Genomic DNA, 21,138 nt, shown 5'->3' with positions numbered 1-21,138 from the left:
ATGAGTCAGTATGCATGGCACATAAAATACCAGGCAGGCATGCGTCAGTATGCATGTTGTATACAATACCAGGCAGGCATGAGTGAGTATGCATGGCACACATACTATCTGATGCTGAGTTGTATTGTAACACATAAACTTGAAATGCAAGCTCCTCAGAGTCCCCAGGTATGCAGTAATATCTATACCACGCACACCCTCAAGTGCACTTAGAAAGATCTATTTAATTATTTTATTTTATCTTTTTGTTTGTTTTTGCACAATGTGAGTTTTACATTTAGTAGTTTCTGTATGATAATTATATGTTTTACTGTATAATGTTTTACATTTTCCAATTACTTAGCATTGCCACCTATCCACTTTTTTCCAGACTATCTGGAAATCAAACCGATTGTCCAGTAGTCCGGAAAATACCATAAAACTCCTGTATTCTGTTTCAAAGAAAGAAACAGATGATCAAAGTTTTTTAAATCAATGAATTTACTATGCCTTTTTTACAGAAAAGAAAATACGAATAAGAGCCACAATAAAGCTAAGATTAGTACAAAAGTTCTAGTACGAAAAACACAACCTCAGCATAAAACAAAAAAGCAAACTTTTAGGTTCACACAAAACCCTTCCTCAGTGCAAGATAAAAAATGCTCAGTCAAGCCATGTTTAAATACAATTTCCTGTTAAGCACACCCAATCAAACAACACAATTAACAGTTATAATCAATGAATTTAAAAGAATATACATTTAAAAAAAAATAAAAGTAGAAAATAAAACATATATTGTTTTAAGTACATTTGTTTATATCTTAAAACATGATTTAGAGTTACCATCTGATTAATACCAGGGGACAATCTGCTTGTAGCTATAAAATCCATTCATATTCTTTAAGTTCAAGTTTATTGTTTGAATCACCCCCCGTTAGATTTCTTTTGATAGTAGTTATTACTCTAAAAGTAAACAAATGTTTTGAGCCATTCTCAGAAATATGTCTAGCAAGTGCATTTGTTAAAATATTCCTCCTCATGTTTGATTTATGTTATATTATTCTGTATTTTAAACTTCTTGTTGATTTGCCCACATAAAAACTTGGACATACCTTATGTCACAAAACATACTATATTATACGAGTTGCAAGTTGCAAAACATTTAAATACATATGTCTTGTTTGAGGAAGGATGTATAAAATTACAAACACTGCTAACAGAAACACAGCAACTACAGTTATGGCAGGGATGGGTGCCATTCTTCGAAAACTGTGCATTTTTATATTGCATTTAATATCTTTATAGCAAAGCATTTGCTTTAGGTTTAAACAATTACAATAAGCAAATCTCGGTCTATTGTCTGCAATATTCTGTAGTTCAGGCAAGGTTCGTAAATGCCCAGTTGTCCATTATTATTCTCCTCACACTATCGCTCCATCCACTATACATAGTAGGGTAACAAAGTGTATTATCTCTACTGAGTATATCATTAGTTCTAGCCTTTATTCCATCACTACTAAAATAAGGTTTAGCATGGGTATCTCGCATTGCCATGACTTCCTTATTTATTAGGTCCTGATCATAACCCATATCTCTAAATTCACTTATTTCTTTTCTATTTTTCACATAAGGTCACTTTTTTAAACGCTTCGTGGATGATGTCTTTTTTATCTGGGAGCGTGGTCTTGAAGAATTAATAGAATTTGTTGAGTTTTTAAATATTTGTACTAGTTTTATTTTCCATTTTTCCATGTCCACCTCACCCAGTAATATCCAGTGTTTAAATGTGGATCTGTTGTTTGATGGAGATAATATACAGACATCTGTCCATAGGAAAGCAGTCCATAGCAACAAATATGTACATTATACAAGTATGCATACTAAAGGCAATTTCTATGTACATGTAGGCTAAACACAAATATGGATAAATGTATGGAACAAATGGAAGAAATAAGTGAATTTAGAGATATGGGTTGCGATCAGGACCTACTAAATAATATGAATAAGGAAGTCATGGCGATGAGAGATACCCAAGCTAAACCTGATTTTAGTAGTGATGGTATAATGAGTAGAACTAATGACATACACAGTAGAGATAATACACTTCATTACCCTACTACTTACAGTAGATCTAGCGATGGTGTGAGGAGAATAAGGGTCTATATCATAATGTCGAAGTCTGACATCTTCAAAGCTCTAAAGGTCAAACTTGAAAGTTCGAAGTTGCACAACTTCGAAACATATAACAGCAACCGCCATAGAGTGAGGGAAGGGAAGATTTCCCTTTACTGCACTGTAGTGTGAGCTCAGAGTTGGTATATTTAAGTAGTGGGGGGTGTGGGGGTGCAGGGGGGCTTGCCCCACTGCATAGAGCGTTTTTTTTTGTTTTGTTTGTTTGTTTTGAGTTTTAAATGTTTTTTTTTTTTTTTTGACATTCGATGTTGTCAAACTTCGAACTTTCAAGTTCGACCTTAAGAGCTTCGAAGTTGTCAGACTTCAACAATATGATATAGACCCAATAACAATGGAGAATTGGGGCATTTTAAGAACCTTGCCTGAACTGTAGAATATTACAGACAATAAACCAAGATTAGCTTATTATAATTGTTTAAACTTAAAGCAAATGCTTTGTTATAAAGATATTAAATGCAATATAAAAACTGTACAGTTTTCAAAGAATGGCACCCATCCCTGCATAATTGTTGTTGCTGTGTTTCTGTTAGCAGTGATTGTAACTTTATACATCCATCCATCCACAAACAAGACATATGTATTTAAATGTTTTGCAACTTGCAGCATGTATAATGTATTCTGTCTTGCAACATATAAGGCATGTCCAAGTTTTTTTGTGGGCAAATCAACAAGACGTTTAAAAGATAGAATAATAGAACATTAATCAGACATCAGGAGGAATATTTTAACAAATGCACTTGCTAGACATATTTCAGAGAATGTCTGAAAACATTTGTTTACTTTCAGAGTAATAACTACTATCAATAGAAATCTAAGGGGAGGTGATTTAAACAGTAAAGTTGAACTTAAAGAATATGAATGGATTTTACAGCTACAAGCAGATTGCCTCCGGTTATTAATCAGATGGTACCTCTAAAACCTATTTCAAGATATAAACAAATGTTCTTAAAATGATATACGTTTCATTTTCTATTTTTAATTGTTTTTTAAAAAAAATCTTTTAAATTCATTGATCATCATTGTTAATTGTTTGTGTTATTTTACTGGCTGTGCTTAATAGGAAATTGTATTTCAACATGGCTTGATTGAGTGTTCTTTATCTTGCACTGAGGAAGGGTTTTGTGTGAACATGAAAGCTTTGCTTTTTTATTTTATTAAATTTATGTAGTACGTTTGCTGAGGTTCTTGTTTTTTTTTTTTGAAGAAAGGTGTAGCAAATCGCCAGAAAAAAAGGCATTACAAATGGAAAAAGATGGTGTTTTCCCGCAAATGATGTGGTGATAGCATCACAAAATGGTTGGAAAGTAGGTAGGGAGAGGGGAGGAGATGTGCGAGGTTGTGGGAGGTGTGATAATATAGGTGGAAAACTAGTTGCAGCTTTCAGTGATAAGCATAACTCTCTCTTCTCTCTATTTTTAGAAATGTCCTTAATTTTCTCTCAGATATTTGCATGTCCCTTGTCGAATTAGAAACTTTTTTTTAAGTTTTGATGGTCTGCAGTTGGGTGCCTTTTCCTCTCTCTCGCTCACCCTATATATATATATATATATATATATATATATATATATATATATATATATACATACCCCCCAACACAACCCAATTGACACATAGCCCACAGACTCAGTGTGCCAATAAACCATAGCCCATAAGGCAAACCAATGTACCCAACACATTAGTCATGGGTGACTCTATAGTCCGGCACACTGATGTCCCACTCACCAGGCTAAACAAGGAGAAGGTTACTGTCAGCTGCCTGTCGGGTGCCAGGATCCTCCACATAACCCACACACTCTGGTCACTCCACAAGTACAAATATAGGTTCATAGGTAAGTACTAGGCTATCTGCCCAAGGGCATTTATAAGCCTAGCCAGAATGTGTTGGCTTTCGCCACCCCATTAGATTAGTTCCCAGTGCCTCTGTCCAGCAGAGCCATCAGTTCCCTGTGCCACTGTCCAGCAGAGCCATTAGTTTCCTGCACCACTGTCCAGCAGAGCCAGTGCAGTGATCCCCGGGGTAAATTTTCTGTTTCCCATCCACCCGTCAAGGTTTCTCTTGAAGAGTGTTAGTGAGGGGCTTTGCCTGATGTATATTGGAATCCTGTTCCAAAGCATGGGGAGTCTCTGGGATGGGAATCTATCCCTCCACAATGTCCAATTTATCGTTGTGGTGAGGTTTATATCTCTAGAGCATGTGGCTCTCTGGGATTTGTTTTTTTTTAGGTGGAGCATGTCCATCAATTCTGGGTTGGACATGGCCTTGTATGTCGGGCAGAGATCACCTCTAAGTAAGCGGTATGCAACTGAGTACAGCTGAAGTTTCTTGGGTCGGGCTGCATAGGGCATCTGTTTGAGGCCAGTAATCCTCTTGGTGAGGTACTTTTGTGGCCTTTCCAGCTGTTGCAGGTGTCTTGTAAGGTACATCCCAAATGGGGCGTTGTATTCTATGATGGGTCTAATGAGTGATGAGTAGAGAGGCACAGTAACCTCTTTTGTTCTAGATGCGAACCCTTTTGTGATTAGTTGGGCCACATAGAAGGATTTTCTAACCACCTTGGCAATATGATTATCAAAGGAGAGATTACTATCTACTTTGGTCCCCAGATCCCTTATTACATTTTCTGTATTTAGGGGACTACCACCTATGTGGTAGTTCGCGGGTATTTTGTTTTTTTTCAAAAGGGGATGACTATGTACTTTTTGGCATTTAGCTTGAGGCCATGATTTTGACACCAGGTATCCGTCTCAGTGAGACCCATCTGAAGGGTGTCTGTATCAGCCGGAGAATCAGTTATGGCCCCTAGTTTGCAGTCGTCTGCGAACTTGGTCATCCATAGTCGTCCTATGCTTGCCTGTACCTCTGAGAAGTATATACCGAACAGGAGGGGTCCTAGGACTGAGCCCTGGGGGACGCCACTTGTAACCGGTTTAGAGTCGGACGTAGAGCCTGCAACTCTCACCATGTGGGTTCTATCCATGAGCCAGTTGGCAACCCATCTTGTGACATAGGGGTTTATGTTCAAGCTGGTGAGCTTGTCTATAATACTAGAGGTGGGGAATGGTGTCGAAAGCCTTTGTGAGGTCTAGGTAGGCTGTGTGGACCTCCTTTCCCTCGTCTAATGCCTTGGTAACCGTCTCAAAGAAGTCCACCAGGTTTAGAAGGCATGTTCTGCCCTTAACAAACCAAACTGGGTAGGGTCCAATGTTTGGAGGTTCCCAATGTCTCTGTTAATGAGTTCCTTGATGCATTCCATAGCCTTGCAGACCAGGCTAGTCAGGCTTATAGGGCGATTGTTCCCGGGGTCCGTTGTGGCTCCACCTTTGTGGAGCGGGATAACTGTTGCTGTGCGCCACTCTATGGGTATGTAGCCTGTAGAGAGGCTGAGTTTGAACAGTGTGTTTAGGTGAGGGGTTAGTTCATTTTGGAGCTCTTGTAACACGGTCTGGGACCCCGTCCCGTCCCATTGAAGCTGTGTTTTTGGCTTTGGATAGGGCTGTTTTAACCTGTGCATCGGTGATTGACGGGGTCCTACATTCTTCTGGTATGCTTATGGGCCCTTTAAGGGATGAGAGGGGGGTGAAGTTTGCACTAAATCTGTCTGAACCAACTGATATTGCAAACATTCTGGCAGTGTATTTTGTGCCATTTTGCACTAACTCAGAGCAGATCTGAGAGTTTCCACTTAGGTTCTTGACATAGCTAAAGAACGCTTTGTGGTTATCTTTGGAGTCCTTGGCAATTTTTCTTTCAAAACTAGCCTTGGATGATTTAATGAGGGATCGTAGTTTCTTGCCGATACTGATCAGGGATGTCTTTCCTTCTTGGGAATTTACTCTTTTCTGTACTAGTTTCCTCCTTCTGTTGTATAGCTTGTTTATGGCAGGGGTCCACCAGACTGGTTTCCTTTTCTTCCAGGAGTGAGTCTTGGTTTTACTTGAGATAGCACGATCCATGCATTCCTGCAGATGCTCATAGAGTGCCTTTGTAAAGGTTTCAGCAGCTTGGACAGCATTGTCCTTTAGCATGGGGGCTGTGAAACTCTCCACCTCGAACCATGAAGTTTGCTTTTGAAAAGTTTTTCATGGTGGTTTCCTTGATTGGGGGCGGGGGTGGAATGTGGATATCCAGAGTGATTAGTCTATGGTCTGATCTAACCAGCGAGGGGTTGACCTCTTGTGTGAAACACCAGTCGCCCAGGTTGGTGATGACCAGGTCCAATATGTTGTTCCCCCTGGTGGGGGTGTTGACCAGTTGATCCAGGGTGTTCAAGTTTATAAATTCTAGGAAGCGTTGGGCAAGGGAGTTAGTACTTGAGTAGTTCTCCTAGTTTATGTTTCAGTAATTGAAATCACCCAGTATTAAGGTGTTTGGTAGGACCTTCATATTTCCCAGTGTCTCCAGAAATGTGGAATGGGGGTCCTGGGCCATGGTGGGTGATCTATAGCTACAATTTGGATTGCAGTTTTGCCCATGTTAGTTGCACATGGATGATCTCTGATGCATTGTGCTGCACCACTAACCTGGAGGTGTGGGTATCTTTGATGAATATGGATACACCCCCGCCTTTTGTGTTTCGGTCCTGGTTCTGTGGCCGAAAGGTATGGTATGAGTTATAGCCTAGTAGTGCTGGGGTGCTCTCAGGAGCCTTAAACGAGGTTTCTGTTACTGCACAGATGTCGATGTTCTCCATACTGAGTAGTGCCTCGAGTGCATGCATTTTGAGGTTTAGACTTCTGGTGTTGAGTAGCATTACCCTCAGTTTTTGATTATTTGTGCTATTTATGGTGGTGGGTTTGTCTTTTGAGCCTTGCCTAAAAAAGGCACTATGGGGGCTGCAAGAGTCTTGGTCAGTATTTGAAAGCCTAAGGGTGACAGGTGCAAGCCATCTCTTGTGAAGCAACGTGGCTTGCCGAGCATGTCATCCCAGGCGGACATATACTGGATCCCCTTTGAATGACACCAGAAACTTAGCCAATTGTTGAAGTTGATCATTTTTTCTTTATACTGTGGCATCATTCTTGGTGAGGGCAGGATGCTACTCAGGGTCATACCGGCCTGGGCTACATGATCAGAGAGCTCTTCCAGGTCTCTTTTCATGTAGTCCAGGGAGGTACGTCTCCAGTCATTTACACCAACATGGACAATGACAAAGTTGTATTTGTACTTGTTCTGGAGTGACCTGAGTGCTTGTGTTGTGGCGGATCCTGGCACCTGACAGGCAGTTAACTGTAACCTTCTCCTTGTCCAGCCTAGTTAGTGAGACATCAGTATGCCTGACTATAGAGTCGCCTATTACTAGTGTGTTGGCTATGTTATTTTGCGTTAAGGGCTGTGATTGCGTGGCACAATGATAATGTGAAGTATGTGTTTCATGGTTGGTGATGGGGTGTGGAGGTTGCTTGGATGTCTGATTTGGAGGTCTCTGTTGCTTTTGCAGATTTTTATTTAGAGCCTCTGAGTATGTTTTCATGTATTCATGTGTGTTATTTGTCGGTGTTGTTTTATTCGGTCTATGTGAGACTGGTGGTGTGTTGCAAGTATTACCATTCCCCTCTTGACTGTCAGTTCCAGTCTTGGGTTGAGAGAACTTTGCCTCCAGTTTGTCTGTATAATTTCATCTCTCGCATATATTAGTGTTTGGTGGTAGGAGGAGAGGGTTGTCTATGTACATGAGGCAGTTGTAACATTGTCTCAAAATGCCCAGATTCACCAGTTGGACTGGAGAGTACACCGGAAACTGCCCTTTGGACATCCCTGAATAGGTACAGTAAGCTGTTTTTCTGATTGGCTGGTGGGGACGAATAGAGAGCTTTGTCCTTCTGGACAGTATAGGGGGATCTAGTGCTAGGGTTAATTAGTGCTTGCTATGAGTTTTAAGCAAGTGCTTGACTGTGAAATGAATGGTTTGAGTGCTAAAGTTGAAGGTTTGTCTAGTTCCAAGGGAAAAATTGAAGAGTAGACTTTGTGGAGCCGAGAATAGTTTAACTCTAGCTAAATGGTGCTGCCCGGTGCACAAAACTGCACAGATGTGGTTTTTATAGCAGGTATGTGAAAGAGATAGAAATTAGCCCAAAATGGCTGATAAACTACTAACTTCTGGGCTGAAACCCCACTCCTCCAGGGACAGATAAGCTGCTCAAAGATTCCCTCTCTCACAGGTGAACAGAGAAACTTCCTACTATCCAATTAAGATATGGGCAGCACAGAAATTTGTAACTCAGCCCTGGATTCAGCAATAACCTGAAAACTGGACTATACTAGTTCAGAAAGGCGGGTAACAAGTATATGTAAGAAAGGCGGGTAACAAGTATATATATATATATATATATATATATATATATATATATATATATATTTTTTTTTTTTTCAGAAAATAGAGTAGATACAATCAAAACAACACTTTAAATGCACTGAAAAGGCTATCGCACTTTAGTGTGTAGCCTACAACAGTTAAGAAGATTATTTAAACACAAAAATGACTTAATTCAAGTGCAGGCAGCAAATAAATACAATATGTAGCAATAACAAACTTTTTAAATCACAGATTTGCTAAAAAAAAACTGGCGTTTTAGGCGGAATTAGTTAAGACAGCAAGAAAAGCAGAGAAAAGTGATACTTAATCACTCCAAAGTCACTCTTTTGTCTATCTGCTGCTATACACTCTGCAGAACACCTAGAATGCACTTGCTGAGCGGAATACAAGCGTAAAAACTGCGCAAATTAGGTTTTATAGCAGGGAAGTGAAAGAGATAGAAATTAGCCCAAAATGGACAATAAACTACTAACTTCTGGGCTGAAACCTCTCCTCCAGGGACAGATAGGCTGCTCAAATCTCCCCTCTCTCACAGGTGAACAGAGAAACTTCCTTCTATCCAAGTAAGATATGGCAACACAGAAACTTGTAACACTGCTCAGGATTCAGCAATACCTGAAAACTGGACTATACTAGTTCAGAAAGGTGAGAAACAAGTATATATATATATATATATATATATATATATATATTTTTTTTTTTTTCCAGAAAATAGAGCAGATACAATCAAAACAACACTTTAACCAATTAAAAAGCTTAAAACTGAGCCCTGTTCCAGCAGTCTTCAATCAGACAAGTTCTAACTTCACAGTCCTGCCACTAGGGTACAGAGAAACCTTCTCCAAAAAAGACTGCTTGGATCAGTGCACAAGTTATACAAACAAAGCTAGATCCAGCCGGCCTGAATGTAGTCTATGCTACAGCAAACAGGGCGTACCGATTTCAGAAAGAAACAGTTCAAGTAAGCATGCGCAATAAGCCTTTAACCAGAAATTCCCAGCTCAGAAGGGTAGAATCTAGCCTGTCCTCCCACAAGAGTGCAGACCACAAACCTTCTTAATGTAAAATAACTGGCTTGAAGCCCAAGTGCTTAACCCAGAACTAATACACTTAATAACAGACACTGAGCCTTCAATCAGCAGTTCCCAACTTAGAAGGATGTACGCTACATGTCCTGCCACAACAGTGCAGACCACAAACCTTCTTAATGTAAAACAACTGGTTTGAAGCTCAAGTGCTTAAACCAAGGGCCTTAGAATAACAGTTACAATTTAATCAGGCTACTAACAAGCAGTAATAAAGGCAGCAGAATAAATTCAACTGAGTACTTTTAAGAAGAGGCAAAAGCAAAATAAGGTAATAAAGTAGGAAGAAACACAAATACAGTAAGGCAGATGAAGTGCAAATATATATTTTTTTGAGACAGAGGAAACGAGCAGATTAAGAAACTATAGGGGAATGTCCTTCCCAAGTGCTCTCTCTGTACACTGCAGAGGAGATGGGACTGGTAGGACTATCCAGAATCAAAATATGACTCTGTCATTGTCCATGTTGGTGTGAACGACCTGAGACATACCTCCCTGGACTACATGAAAAGAGACATGGAAGAGCTGTCCAATCTTGTAGCCCAGGCAGGTATGATCCTAGCCCTGAGTAGCATCCTTCCATCGCCCAGAATGATGCCATACTACAAGGACAAAATGATTGACTTTGGCTAAGATTCTGGTGTCATTCTAAGGGGATCCAGTATCTGTCTGTCTGGGACGACATGGACAACAGACCACAATGCTTTGCCAGAGATGGCCTGCACCTGTTGCCCCTGGGATTCCGGATACTGGCTAAGGCTCTTGCCGCCCCTATAGTGCTTTTTCTAGGCAAGGTTCAAATGACAAATTCACCACCGTAACAGAAACAGGCAAGCAAAAAGTGAGGGTAATGCTACTCAATGCTAGAAGTCTAAATCTCAAAATGCACTCACTCGAGGCACTCCTTAAAATGGAGAACATTGATATCTGTGCAGTGACTGAGACCTGGTTCAAGGCTCTAGAGAGCACCCCTGCATTACCAGGTTATAACTCATATCACACTTTTCGGCCATCTAACCTGGACCAGAACACCAAAGGCGTTGCTGTGTCCATATTCATTAAGGATATCCACACCTCCAGGCTAGTTGCGCAGCATAATGCATCCAAGGTTATCCATGTGCCACTAACTCTGGGCAAAACTGCAATCCAAATTGTAGGTTGCTACAGATCCCCCACCATGTCCCAGGATTCCCACTCTTCTTTTCTTGATATACTGAAAAATATTAGGGTTCAACCAAACACCCTAATAATGGGCGATTTCAATTACCCCACCATTAACTGGGAAAATGTAGCAACTCCTTTGCTCAACGCTTTCTGGAATTCATAAATTCCAATGCCCTGGATCAACTTATCCACACCCCCACCAGGAGTAGCAATATCCTAGACCTAGTCATTACCAACATGAGTAACAGGTGTTCCACACCTGAAATCAACTCCTCGTTAGTCAGATTCAACCATAAGCTAATCACTTTAGATATCCGCATCCCGCCCCCACCCACCATTAAGGAAACCACAGTAAAAAAATGTCTCCAAAGCCAGCTTCATGCTTCTTAAGACAGAAGTGGTGAACTTCATGACACTCATGCAGATGAACAATGCAGTTACAACTGCTGAATCCTATACAAATGCACTCTATAAGCACTTACACGAGTGCATGGATCGTGCTATCCCAAACAGAACCAAGACACTATGCTTTAAGAAAAGGAAGCCAATCTGGTGGTCCTCTGCCATAAACAAACTCTACAACAGAAGGAAGAAACTGTTGCAAAAGAGAGTAAAATCCCATGAGTGGAGGAGCTCCCTGGTCAGCCTCAGTAAGAAGCTGAGATCCCGTATAAGATCCTCCAAAGCTAGCTACGAAAACAAATTCACCACTGATTCTAAGGGCAGCCACAAAGCATTCTATAGCTATGTAAGAATCTTGATGGCAACACCCAGATCTGCTCTGAGTTACAGCACAATGGCACAAAAATTACAGAACCAACTGATATTGCCAACATTCTGGCAGATAGGTTCAGTGCTAACTTTACCCCCCTCTCACCCATTAAAGGGCCCATATATATACAGGAAGAATGCAGAGTCCCTGTAATCATATCTGTGCAGGTAAAAGCTGCACTCTCTAAAACCAAAAACACAGCATCCATGGGACCGGACAACATCCCAGGCTGCGTTTTACACAAACTTCAGAACGAACTGGCTCCCCACCTAAGCACCATGTTCAATCATAGTCTCACATCAGGCTTTGTGCCCACTGAATGGCACACAGCAATAGTTATCCCACTCCACAAAGGGGGAGCCACCACTGATCCCGGGAACTATTGCCCTATTAGCCTGACGAGCATGGTTTGCAAGGCCATGTAATGTGTCATCGTGGAACTCATAAACAAAGACATTGATAACCTCCAAACTCTGCACCCCACCCAGTTTGGGTTTGTGAAAGGCAGATCATGCCTTCTGATTGACTTCTTTGAGGGAGTCACCAAAGCCGTAGACGAGGGTAAGGTGTTTCACACAGCCTATCTTGACCTCGCCAAAGCTTTCAACACCATTCCCCATTCTGGAATTATAGCTAATCTCACTAAACTAGGTATAAATCTCTACACCACAAGATGGGTTGCCAACTGGTTCACTGACAGAACCCACACAATAAAAGTAGCAGACTTCAAATCTGACTTCAAACCAATGACAAGTGGAGTACCACAGGGTTCAGTCCTGGGACCTCTCCTATTTGGTATCTACTTCTCTGAAGTACAGGCTAACACAGAAAGCCTCTGGCTAGGGAAGTTTGCAGATGACTGCAAACTGGGAGCCATAGTCGAGTCCCCAAATGATGTGGACATCCTACAGAAGGGCCTCACTGAGACAGATGCCTGGTGTCAGAGGCATGGCCTCAAGCTCAATGCCAAAAAGTGCATTGTCATCCCCTTTGGTAAAAACTCTGTACCCATGAACTATCACATAAACAGCACTCTGCTTAACGCTGAATGTGTGATGAGACCTTGGGACCCAGGTGGACAGTAGTCTCTTCTTTGATGATCACATTGCCACAGTAGTCAGGAAATCCTTCATTGTGGCACACCTCATCACAAAAGGGTTCTCATCCAGGAAAAAAGAGGTCATTGTTCCCCTCTACTTGGCACTCATTGGACCCATTATAGAGTACAACGCCTCTTTTGGAATGTACCTCACAAGACATCTGCAGCAGCTGGAAAGACCACAAAAGTACCTCACAAAGAGGATTACTGGCCTCAAACAGATGCCCTGCACTGACCGTCTCAAAAAACTCCAGCTTCATCGCCTAGTCCGAGGAGATCTCTGCCTAACATACAAAGCTATGTCAAACCCAGAGCTGTTGGACATGCTCCACTTAAAGAAATCCCAGTCCCTCCGAGCTACACGCTCTAGGGACCTAAACCTTGTCACCACAATAAACAGGACATGTTGGAGGGATAGATTCCTGTCCCAGAGACTTCCTATACTCTGGAACAAGCTACCCAAATATGTCTAGCAAAGTTCCTCATTAGCACTCTTCAAGAAAAATCTTGATGAGTAGATGGGAAATAGGAAATACACCCCGGGGATTACTTCTGTGGCTCTGCTCGACAGGGGCACAGGAAATTAACTTTCTTGGATGGCGTAAGCCAGGGAACCTTATTGGCTAGGCTTACTTAGGTCCTTAGGCCGATAGCCTAGTACCTACCTGTGAACCTATATATATATATATATATATATATATATATATATATATATATATATATATTTATCCCTATCATGTGATAGAAACCTCATTTGACTGAAACTCATTTGACTGAGACCATAAGACTGAAATTTCAAAAGACTAAAAAGTCACTTGACTGAAACCCATGTAGCATGTAGACTACTGTAAGGTAAGTGAAAGGTATATGCCCTTTTCCCCACTGTAGTGCAACCTGTTTTTATATGGCCTAGTTTACAATTTAGTATGTTGAAATTCAGTATTATAAGTGTCAGTCTAATGGGATCCATATATATATATATATATATATATATATATATATATATATATATATATATATGGGTTACCCGTAGTAGGTCGAAAGGCCACTACATCGAATTTCACTTCACCGACACAGCAGAACATCGACAAATGAAGAGACGATGTTTTCCACACAGTAAGTTACCGTTTGGCCATCCACTTGAATTTTGGCCCGTACCCCCGCGGTAGTGCATTCTCAGAGTTGGAATATTAAGTTAGGGGGTTACGCCCCCCACATTTGTGTAGTCTGTTTAATGGCAGTTTTTCAGTTCTAGATGGCTGAACGGTAACTTAAAGTGTGGGAAACTTCGGCTCTTCATTTGTTGATGTTCTTCTGTGTCGGTGAAGTGGATTTCGATGTAGTCGGCTGTCAGTGTACTAAAGGTAACCCATATAGATACATATATATATATATATATATATATATATATATATATATATATATATATATGTATACACATATACTCTGCTGTGTCCCAGATATTAGGGGAAGGACTCAGTAATTGTAGTGATTAAGATGGGAGGCTTGTTGCTTGAAAGTTTAAATGTTAGAAGCCTGGTTAATGGGACGCTACGTGACACTGAGTAATGTAATATCAGTAGAAAGTGGATTAAGCTAGATGTTTGGTAAGAGGTGTGGTATCCACCAGAAGGCAGCTATTCACAATTTAATAATGAGGTTATCTTGTATCCTTTCTATAAAAGATTTTCCAATCTGTATGTTTATTTCTCTGTGGGTACAACCTGTAGTTTTAATAGATATTTATTTAAGTACAGGGCAGTTAACAGTCATTAATGGGACTTGTATGTGCCAGCTAAGCTCCAAGTTTGCATTAGTAAGAGTTTCATATGTAATCAGTAAATGAAAATGCAATAAAGTCATGTATTGGGTGTTTTTTCAGCAATTTTTTAAAAGATATACACAGACCCCAGCACAACAATTTTGTTACAAATTTACAATTGTGTGTTAGAACAGAAATGTAATGACAGTTACAGTAAATCCATTAGTATGCTGAGGTTGCCCGACATGATATTCATATAGACAATCAAAGGTTGCTTGTGGGTGGGGACTCCAGTATCTCCAGTCCAACCTGGCCATATATAGGGAGCATGTATCAGGACAAACCGAAATTCCAACACAGGATTGCTGTGCATCCAGGTATTTAGAGTAATACCATCAACTAAATAATTTTATTTTATTTCTAAAAGCAAAATAAATCAAGTTCCAAATCCTTCTCCTTCAAAAAAAGACGGACTCCAGATCATTCATTTTATAAGTTTTATTGGATAAACACTTTTGTCCTTGTAGATTTCTTCAGATCCAGTTTTTAAACTTTTTTGTTAGTTATATTGTCTTTAAAAAAAACAGTATAGATATGCTGTTACAGTTTGTGTATCTACAGGTGATCACCATTGCAAACTATTGTTAAGCGATTTCCATTACTATCATTTATAGATGGTGCAGGGTACCATATGGGTATGTTGCCCAAGTCACCAAGTTGTTGTGCTATAGTCTTGCCCCTCAGTATGCCCTTTGACACTCCAGGGTAAATGTTTTATGCCGAAAATGAATAAAGATTATTTGGCTGCCTGATGTTTCTCTTAGGATTTGATGCCTTTGTCATTTTATATTGTAGAGCCTTTCAGTGTTGATGTTGGAAAGTCTGTTTTGTGGTGCTGTCATTTTGTGATACAGAATTTAAATATTTGACATTCAGACTGAAGAATATAGACCATAGCCAAATGCATGAGGAGTTGAAAGGTTTGCTGGGTGGCTTTACTGTCCACGGAAAACAATCTCAAGTTTTAGCACCAATCACCTTATTTTGATTGCTACTGTGTTTTTGGTTGAATTGCTGAGTGACATAATGCATAAATTCCACAAGATGTAGGTTTTCATCCCAAGTTCCTGTTTGTGACTGTTCTTTGTTTTTTCCCCTGATTACAGGTTTGTTCCTGAATCTCCACGATGGTTGCTTTCTCAAGGAAGAGTACAAGAGGCAGAAACCATTATTCGAAAAGCAGCGAAACAAAATGGGATCACACCACCGGACGTAATTTTTGAACAAGAAGAGGTACTAGTTCATTACCTGTTTTTTTTCTTTTAATTTTAACTTTATGCATTTACACAACTCAATTAACTGTACTTTTGCTACTGCAGTTTTAAGTAAAAATGCATCTTCAGTTGTGAAACATAAGATTTCTTGCAATTTCTTTGTGTGTCTAATATATGAAAATGTATGCATTTTTAAAGCTCCACATCTAAATTGGTCTTTCCTCAGAGAACATTGCTGTAGACTGTAAAGGGATCTGTTGCTAAAGGTCACAGAATTTCCTCTTAAAGTTGTTATGGCTTGTTGTGGACTACAAACTTTGTATACGTGCTTCCAGCAAAGGAAGGAGAGAACAGGGAAAAATGAACTGTGTCCTACATCCAGACCCTGAGATAAGACAAGCGGCTGCTACCTGCTCATCAGACCTCTTGAATCCAAACTTACTAAACAAACCTTGCTCATGGGCCCACATAAGCAGGTTCTGTGTACTTGTGCCAGTGAACATGGCATTCACTGTACAATTTTGATGTGTTTGCAAAGTTGCATTCTGTGATTTTCCAGCACTTCCTCTAAATGAGGCTTGATGGAAACTTAAACTTCACTTGAAAGGGAGGTCACACTGCAAAACAATTCCCTTAGAGTATGTGTCAGTTCCTAATTTTTATACTTTCCTCAGGCCCTGGAGACTGTAAGCTACATCAGGAGCTGAAGTTTATTGATTGATTTAATCTTTGTAAACTGGTGTAGAACACAGGTCCAGATGGGCCTTTTTCTAAGGAGAATTACAAAAATACAAAAAAGGCAGCATCAAAAGAAATGTTACAGATCTGGGAAAGAAATAACAGTGCAACCTTTACATCAGGTGTCTCCGCAGAAAATGGTTAACTGGACAAAAACTGGGAGTAGTAGTATCAGCATTACAAATGGATTACTTACACCCCTTCTTGAATTCTTCTTTTTTTTTGTTTACCACTGTTATTTAAAGAACCGAGAGAGAGAGGGAGGGCGGGGGGGGGGGAGAGAAAAAAGGGGATAACGCAGGTGGGTAGTTAAGAGGATATGTGTCTGGTGGTTAATGTATGGCAGCTGGGTGGGTAATGTGGATAGGTTTGAGATGGGTGTGCTTGAGGTTATCAGGTGATCTCATGGTAGGAATGACATTTGCAAGTATTTTATTAAGTCTTTTCTGAATCTAGGGAAGGGATTTGTGTTTGAAATTTCTGTTGGAACTGATTCCCAAGTTTGTGGTGCCATCATGGAGAAGTTGTATTTGGTGAAGTTCCTTTTGGAGAAAGGATAGATTTATGGAATTTTGAAATCTCAAGTTATAGTTGGTGTTTATTTTGCTGAGTCTACTGGAATATTAGAGGAATGTTTCATTATTTATTAATTTGCAGGTAGAATGCTAGGAGAAGTGCACATCTGTGTTTTATTGGGTGCCATTTAGCTTTGGCTAGGACTGAACAGTATGTTTCGTCTTGGTGGAGCCAAGGTATTGAATATGCAAGTGTGATTTGCTTTGTTTTGTTGGGAGGAGTTTTTATGCTTTAGCAGTGACAGGAAGATGGTATTTGAGTTGAGCCAGTAAGATTCCTTTCCCAGTGGCGTTTCTGCTTTCTGGGGAGAGAAAATTTCCTTTCCTAGAATCACAGTGAGCTAATTTCTGACTGGTAGTGTTGATGTGGCTTTGGGAATATAGGGACAGGTTTAACCAAATGCTTTGTATTTAGAAAATGGTGTTTTAGTGTGACTTTATTAGTTGTGTAGTATGTGCCAATATTGTGTATTTACAGAAAGTTTGGGTCTTATACCAAAGGTCAAAACTTATTTTTTTTTTAGTGCATAGTATGAAATTATTATTTGTGAGCCAGTTAGAATATGAGGATAGCTCTTTTTTCTAATTGCTTTGTAATTGAGGTGTGTGATAAGCAGTCTCTATAGGTAATCATATTATCTTAAAGAAAAATAGGTGTTTGTGGAAGGTTAGCTGGGAAGACTGTTTATGAAAATGGACAAACCTAGTAATGGGAGGACTGAACTTTGTGGTATTCCTTTGATGAGTTGGCTGTGTTAGTTAAGATTTTACCAGTTTGAACTTTAAACTGCTTGTTGCTAAGTAAGCTTTACAACATACAAGGGCATTGGGTTTAATGCTTAGAGTCAGTAGACAGCTGAAATGTGGTGTGTGGTCTGCAGTGTTGAAGGGCCTAGTGAGGTCATCAAATATATCACAGTCAGCATGCCTTTATTCATGACTTGAAGGAAGTCGTCTGTTAGTGTGTAAGGCTGGCATGGTGCTCCAGCATGAGCAGAAGCCATGTTGGTGGAAGGGAAGGTGTAGTTTGTGATATAATCAGTAAGTTGTGTAAAGGCAAGGGTATTGATTTGAGCTGCAAGTCTTTATAAGGTATTTTGATTTTGGTAGTTTGGGCATGGGTCTGACTGCTGCCTGTTTCCATTTGCAGGGAACATAGTTTCAGGATTTTCTTCAGGGCTATGGTTTGTACGTAGATATCTTAAAATGCATCCATCCACAAATAGTTCTGACTGATAGGATATTTTTGCATTAAGATATTTCTTCCAGGCCAGAAAGTTTGTTTTTATACTAATATGAAATGCTACAGCCCCGAAGTTGTTACATCTTGCAAAAGCTTTTCTAGCATGTTGGCTTATTGCACACTGTAAACTGCAATTGTATTTTATGTAAGCAGTACAGATTTGAAATTTTAAAACAGGTGTGTGCTGGTATATTTTTTGAGCCTTAGATCCACATCCATTATCCATTCAAAGGGGCATTTATTGTCCTACCTTCATAGTCGCTCTTACTCCCCCCAAACCTTTCCAGACACTTACATACACAGCATCTGTATTGCAGTGTTCTGGCAGGGATTTTAAGATGAGGAGGTCCATTCTCATAAACTGTCAGAGTACTAAGTCAGCCGGACTTGGGCAGCTCAACAGCTAAACTTTTCCAGGCTTCTGGCCCCTCCCTTTGCCCTTAAGACACTTTGTGGAAGCTCTCTTCTAATCTGTCTTGCTTCTTGTAAATGATTATATCTGAGAATGGCACCAAACTACCTTTTTGCATTTACTTCTACAATATAATCTTAAAAATGTAATAACTTTTCTTCTTACTAAATACCAGCTTTCAGGTCAGTACATACTGTTTAGTTGACCTTTTTAAGGTCAGGTTTCTGAGGGTCCAATCCCCGTCCTTGGAATTTGCTGCATCCCAACGCTTGTTAGTTCTGTTGAATACTTTGTGGTTTTATATTCTAACTATTTATATTGTGTCTGCTAAGTTATATGTTCATAGGGAAGTACTAGGCTAGCTGCACTTGTGGGCCATTTTAAGCCTAGCCAGTTTTCCTCTCAAAAATGAGAATCAAACCATGTACCTTGTGTCTGTGAATTAAACACTTTAACAACAACAACCACTGTGCCAAACCCCAATGTCATTTTTCTCGCTTCCCAGTTATTTATTTCCTGTTTTTGTTACAGTGGGCTTGGTTTGACTCTTGGACCCCTTTTTGCCAGTAGGTTTAGTCCTGTTTCTTTTCCTCTTTACTGTGGCACACATTATTACTTAGATTGTGCCATATAGTTTGCTGATAGAAGGCAACATTTTTAAAAATTGCAGGTGTGAGAAGAAAATTTTCAGCCCAAAATAGACATTCACTCATTCTTTTTTTGGGAGAAGAACATTTTGATCAAGCATGTGAAGTGTGAATACTTTATAACTATAAAGAAGAGAACATGGATCTAAAGTATAAAGCAAGTTCAGTATCACCCCCATTAAAGGTTATTTTAGCTCCCTCGCAAGGGAACTATGATCCAAGGACTACGACCATGGCTGAAAAGCCTAGAGACAGAGAACTAAAGATTTTAAGTCATATAGGACTGATGAAGTAGATATGGCTAAACTAAGAGATTCCTTTCCAGATCTGTCTTCAAAGAAGCCATAGTCTGAGAAGACTGTCTTGACCTCTTCCCTTCTAGTGTTACCCAGTTACCTGTGGTTTTAGAATCGGACATTTCTTCTGTTAAGCTTCATAGGACTGAGAATGTTTCCTCAACAGCTCATTTTGAAGTCAGGAAGATTTTTGTAACCTCTAGGCTTTCTTTTGTCTGGTCTTTTATGTTTGCTCATAATGCTTCTTTTCCCTTTGGAATCAATTACAGAAAGATGGTGGAGTGTTCTTCGACGTCCAGTAGACGGTTCTCCCTCTGTTGGTGCTGTGGCAGTTAGAGGCCCTTTTGCTTTTCCAGATTTCTGTGCACCACCTGCTAATCTCTACCAAACAGGCATTTTAACTGGCGTCAGGCCATTGTTGCATCGAGAGGTATCAATGTTAGGATGATTAGGGCTGGCCCTTTTGGTTCAAACATTGGCCCAGAGAGCTTCAGCCTTGGCTGTAGATGGTCATTCCCATTGGCTGTGTGAATAGTGTTGACCTTGTCTTCATTACTAATGTTAGAACCCTGTCTGGACATGCTTCCTTTAGCACCTGCACAAATTTTGGCTTTCACCTGAGACAAGTCTTTATCTCTTTCTTGGCCACCTGCCATATCTCTTATCAGAACAGCAGAGTCAGTAAGCCCCTGCAGGATGCCCCTCTCAAATCTGGTGCAGTGAGGCCTTTATCCTTATCACATCCATCACTTGTGAGGATAATGAAGAAGATCGAGGGTAAGCACTTGCATTTGAACTCCCCTAAGCAGTCTTCGCCACAGTCATTCTTGGATGATCTTAAATCTGAGAAGTTTTAGAAATTATTAGACAAAAGTGGCTCACTGAAAAAGCTATCTCTTCTCACTGCATCTTGCAGGAAGCCTTCCATTTGCAAATACACAGCTGTTTCTTGGTGGTACGTCCACTGAAAAAGATGGTCTAGGTGGTGGTTAAAACAGGGTGAGAGAGCCCTGATTTGTGGCATCTATGACACAGAGGCCAGTGAAGATTATTTTGGCTTTCTAAAGACTGGAATTGTGGTACAAATACACCTCAAATAGCTTCCGTTGCTGCAGCAGTAGCCCTTAAGAAGGGTCCAATCCCACAGAGTCAAGTTGTTTGTGTACCAAATAGTCTAATGGCATGGATGTTTTTATGAAGTTGCTTTATACCCTATGTACGTTTATTCTACGGACTGTAAACTACATCACCATGTTGCACTTGCATCAAGAACTGGACAACAGAAGGGAGATTTTGCCTCATAGAGACTTTAAAGTTTTTGTAGTACAAGCTTTCCCAAAAGCCAAATACTTCCCTCACTTACCTACCATACACTCAAACCTCTCCACAGGATACTTCATACACTTTAGTACTTCCCAGACAACACTAACATCAATATGACTAGCTTTTACTCATTACTGTCACTGCAGGAGTTAAGTAAAATACTACAAGTGGCAGCAAAGCCTTTATTGATTGAAAGGCCGGTAATGCTGTTACAACCCCTGTGACAACTCACACTCAACAAATACGGAACCAAAAAACCACA

The 21,138-nt window shown here is 40.1% G+C and overlaps 1 protein-coding gene across 2 annotated transcripts in view; it reads left to right on the top strand.

The window, feature by feature from the left end:
• SLC22A5 (solute carrier family 22 member 5) overlaps positions 1-21,138 on the top strand; it is a 703,827-nt gene that overhangs the window by 347,776 nt on the left and 334,913 nt on the right. For both annotated transcript variants that reach the window (XM_044069191.1, XM_044069190.1), the window contains one exon: positions 15,535-15,661. In XM_044069191.1, coding sequence (XP_043925126.1) covers positions 15,535-15,661 — 127 coding nt within the window. The remainder of the gene's footprint in view (positions 1-15,534; positions 15,662-21,138) is intronic.

This window comes from Protopterus annectens, chromosome 4.part0, assembly GCF_019279795.1.
Source record: "Protopterus annectens isolate FY-2018-M chromosome 4.part0, PAN1.0, whole genome shotgun sequence".
Classification (NCBI taxonomy): domain Eukaryota; kingdom Metazoa; phylum Chordata; order Ceratodontiformes; family Protopteridae; genus Protopterus; species Protopterus annectens.
This window is presented reverse-complemented; position numbering and strand designations above follow the sequence as displayed.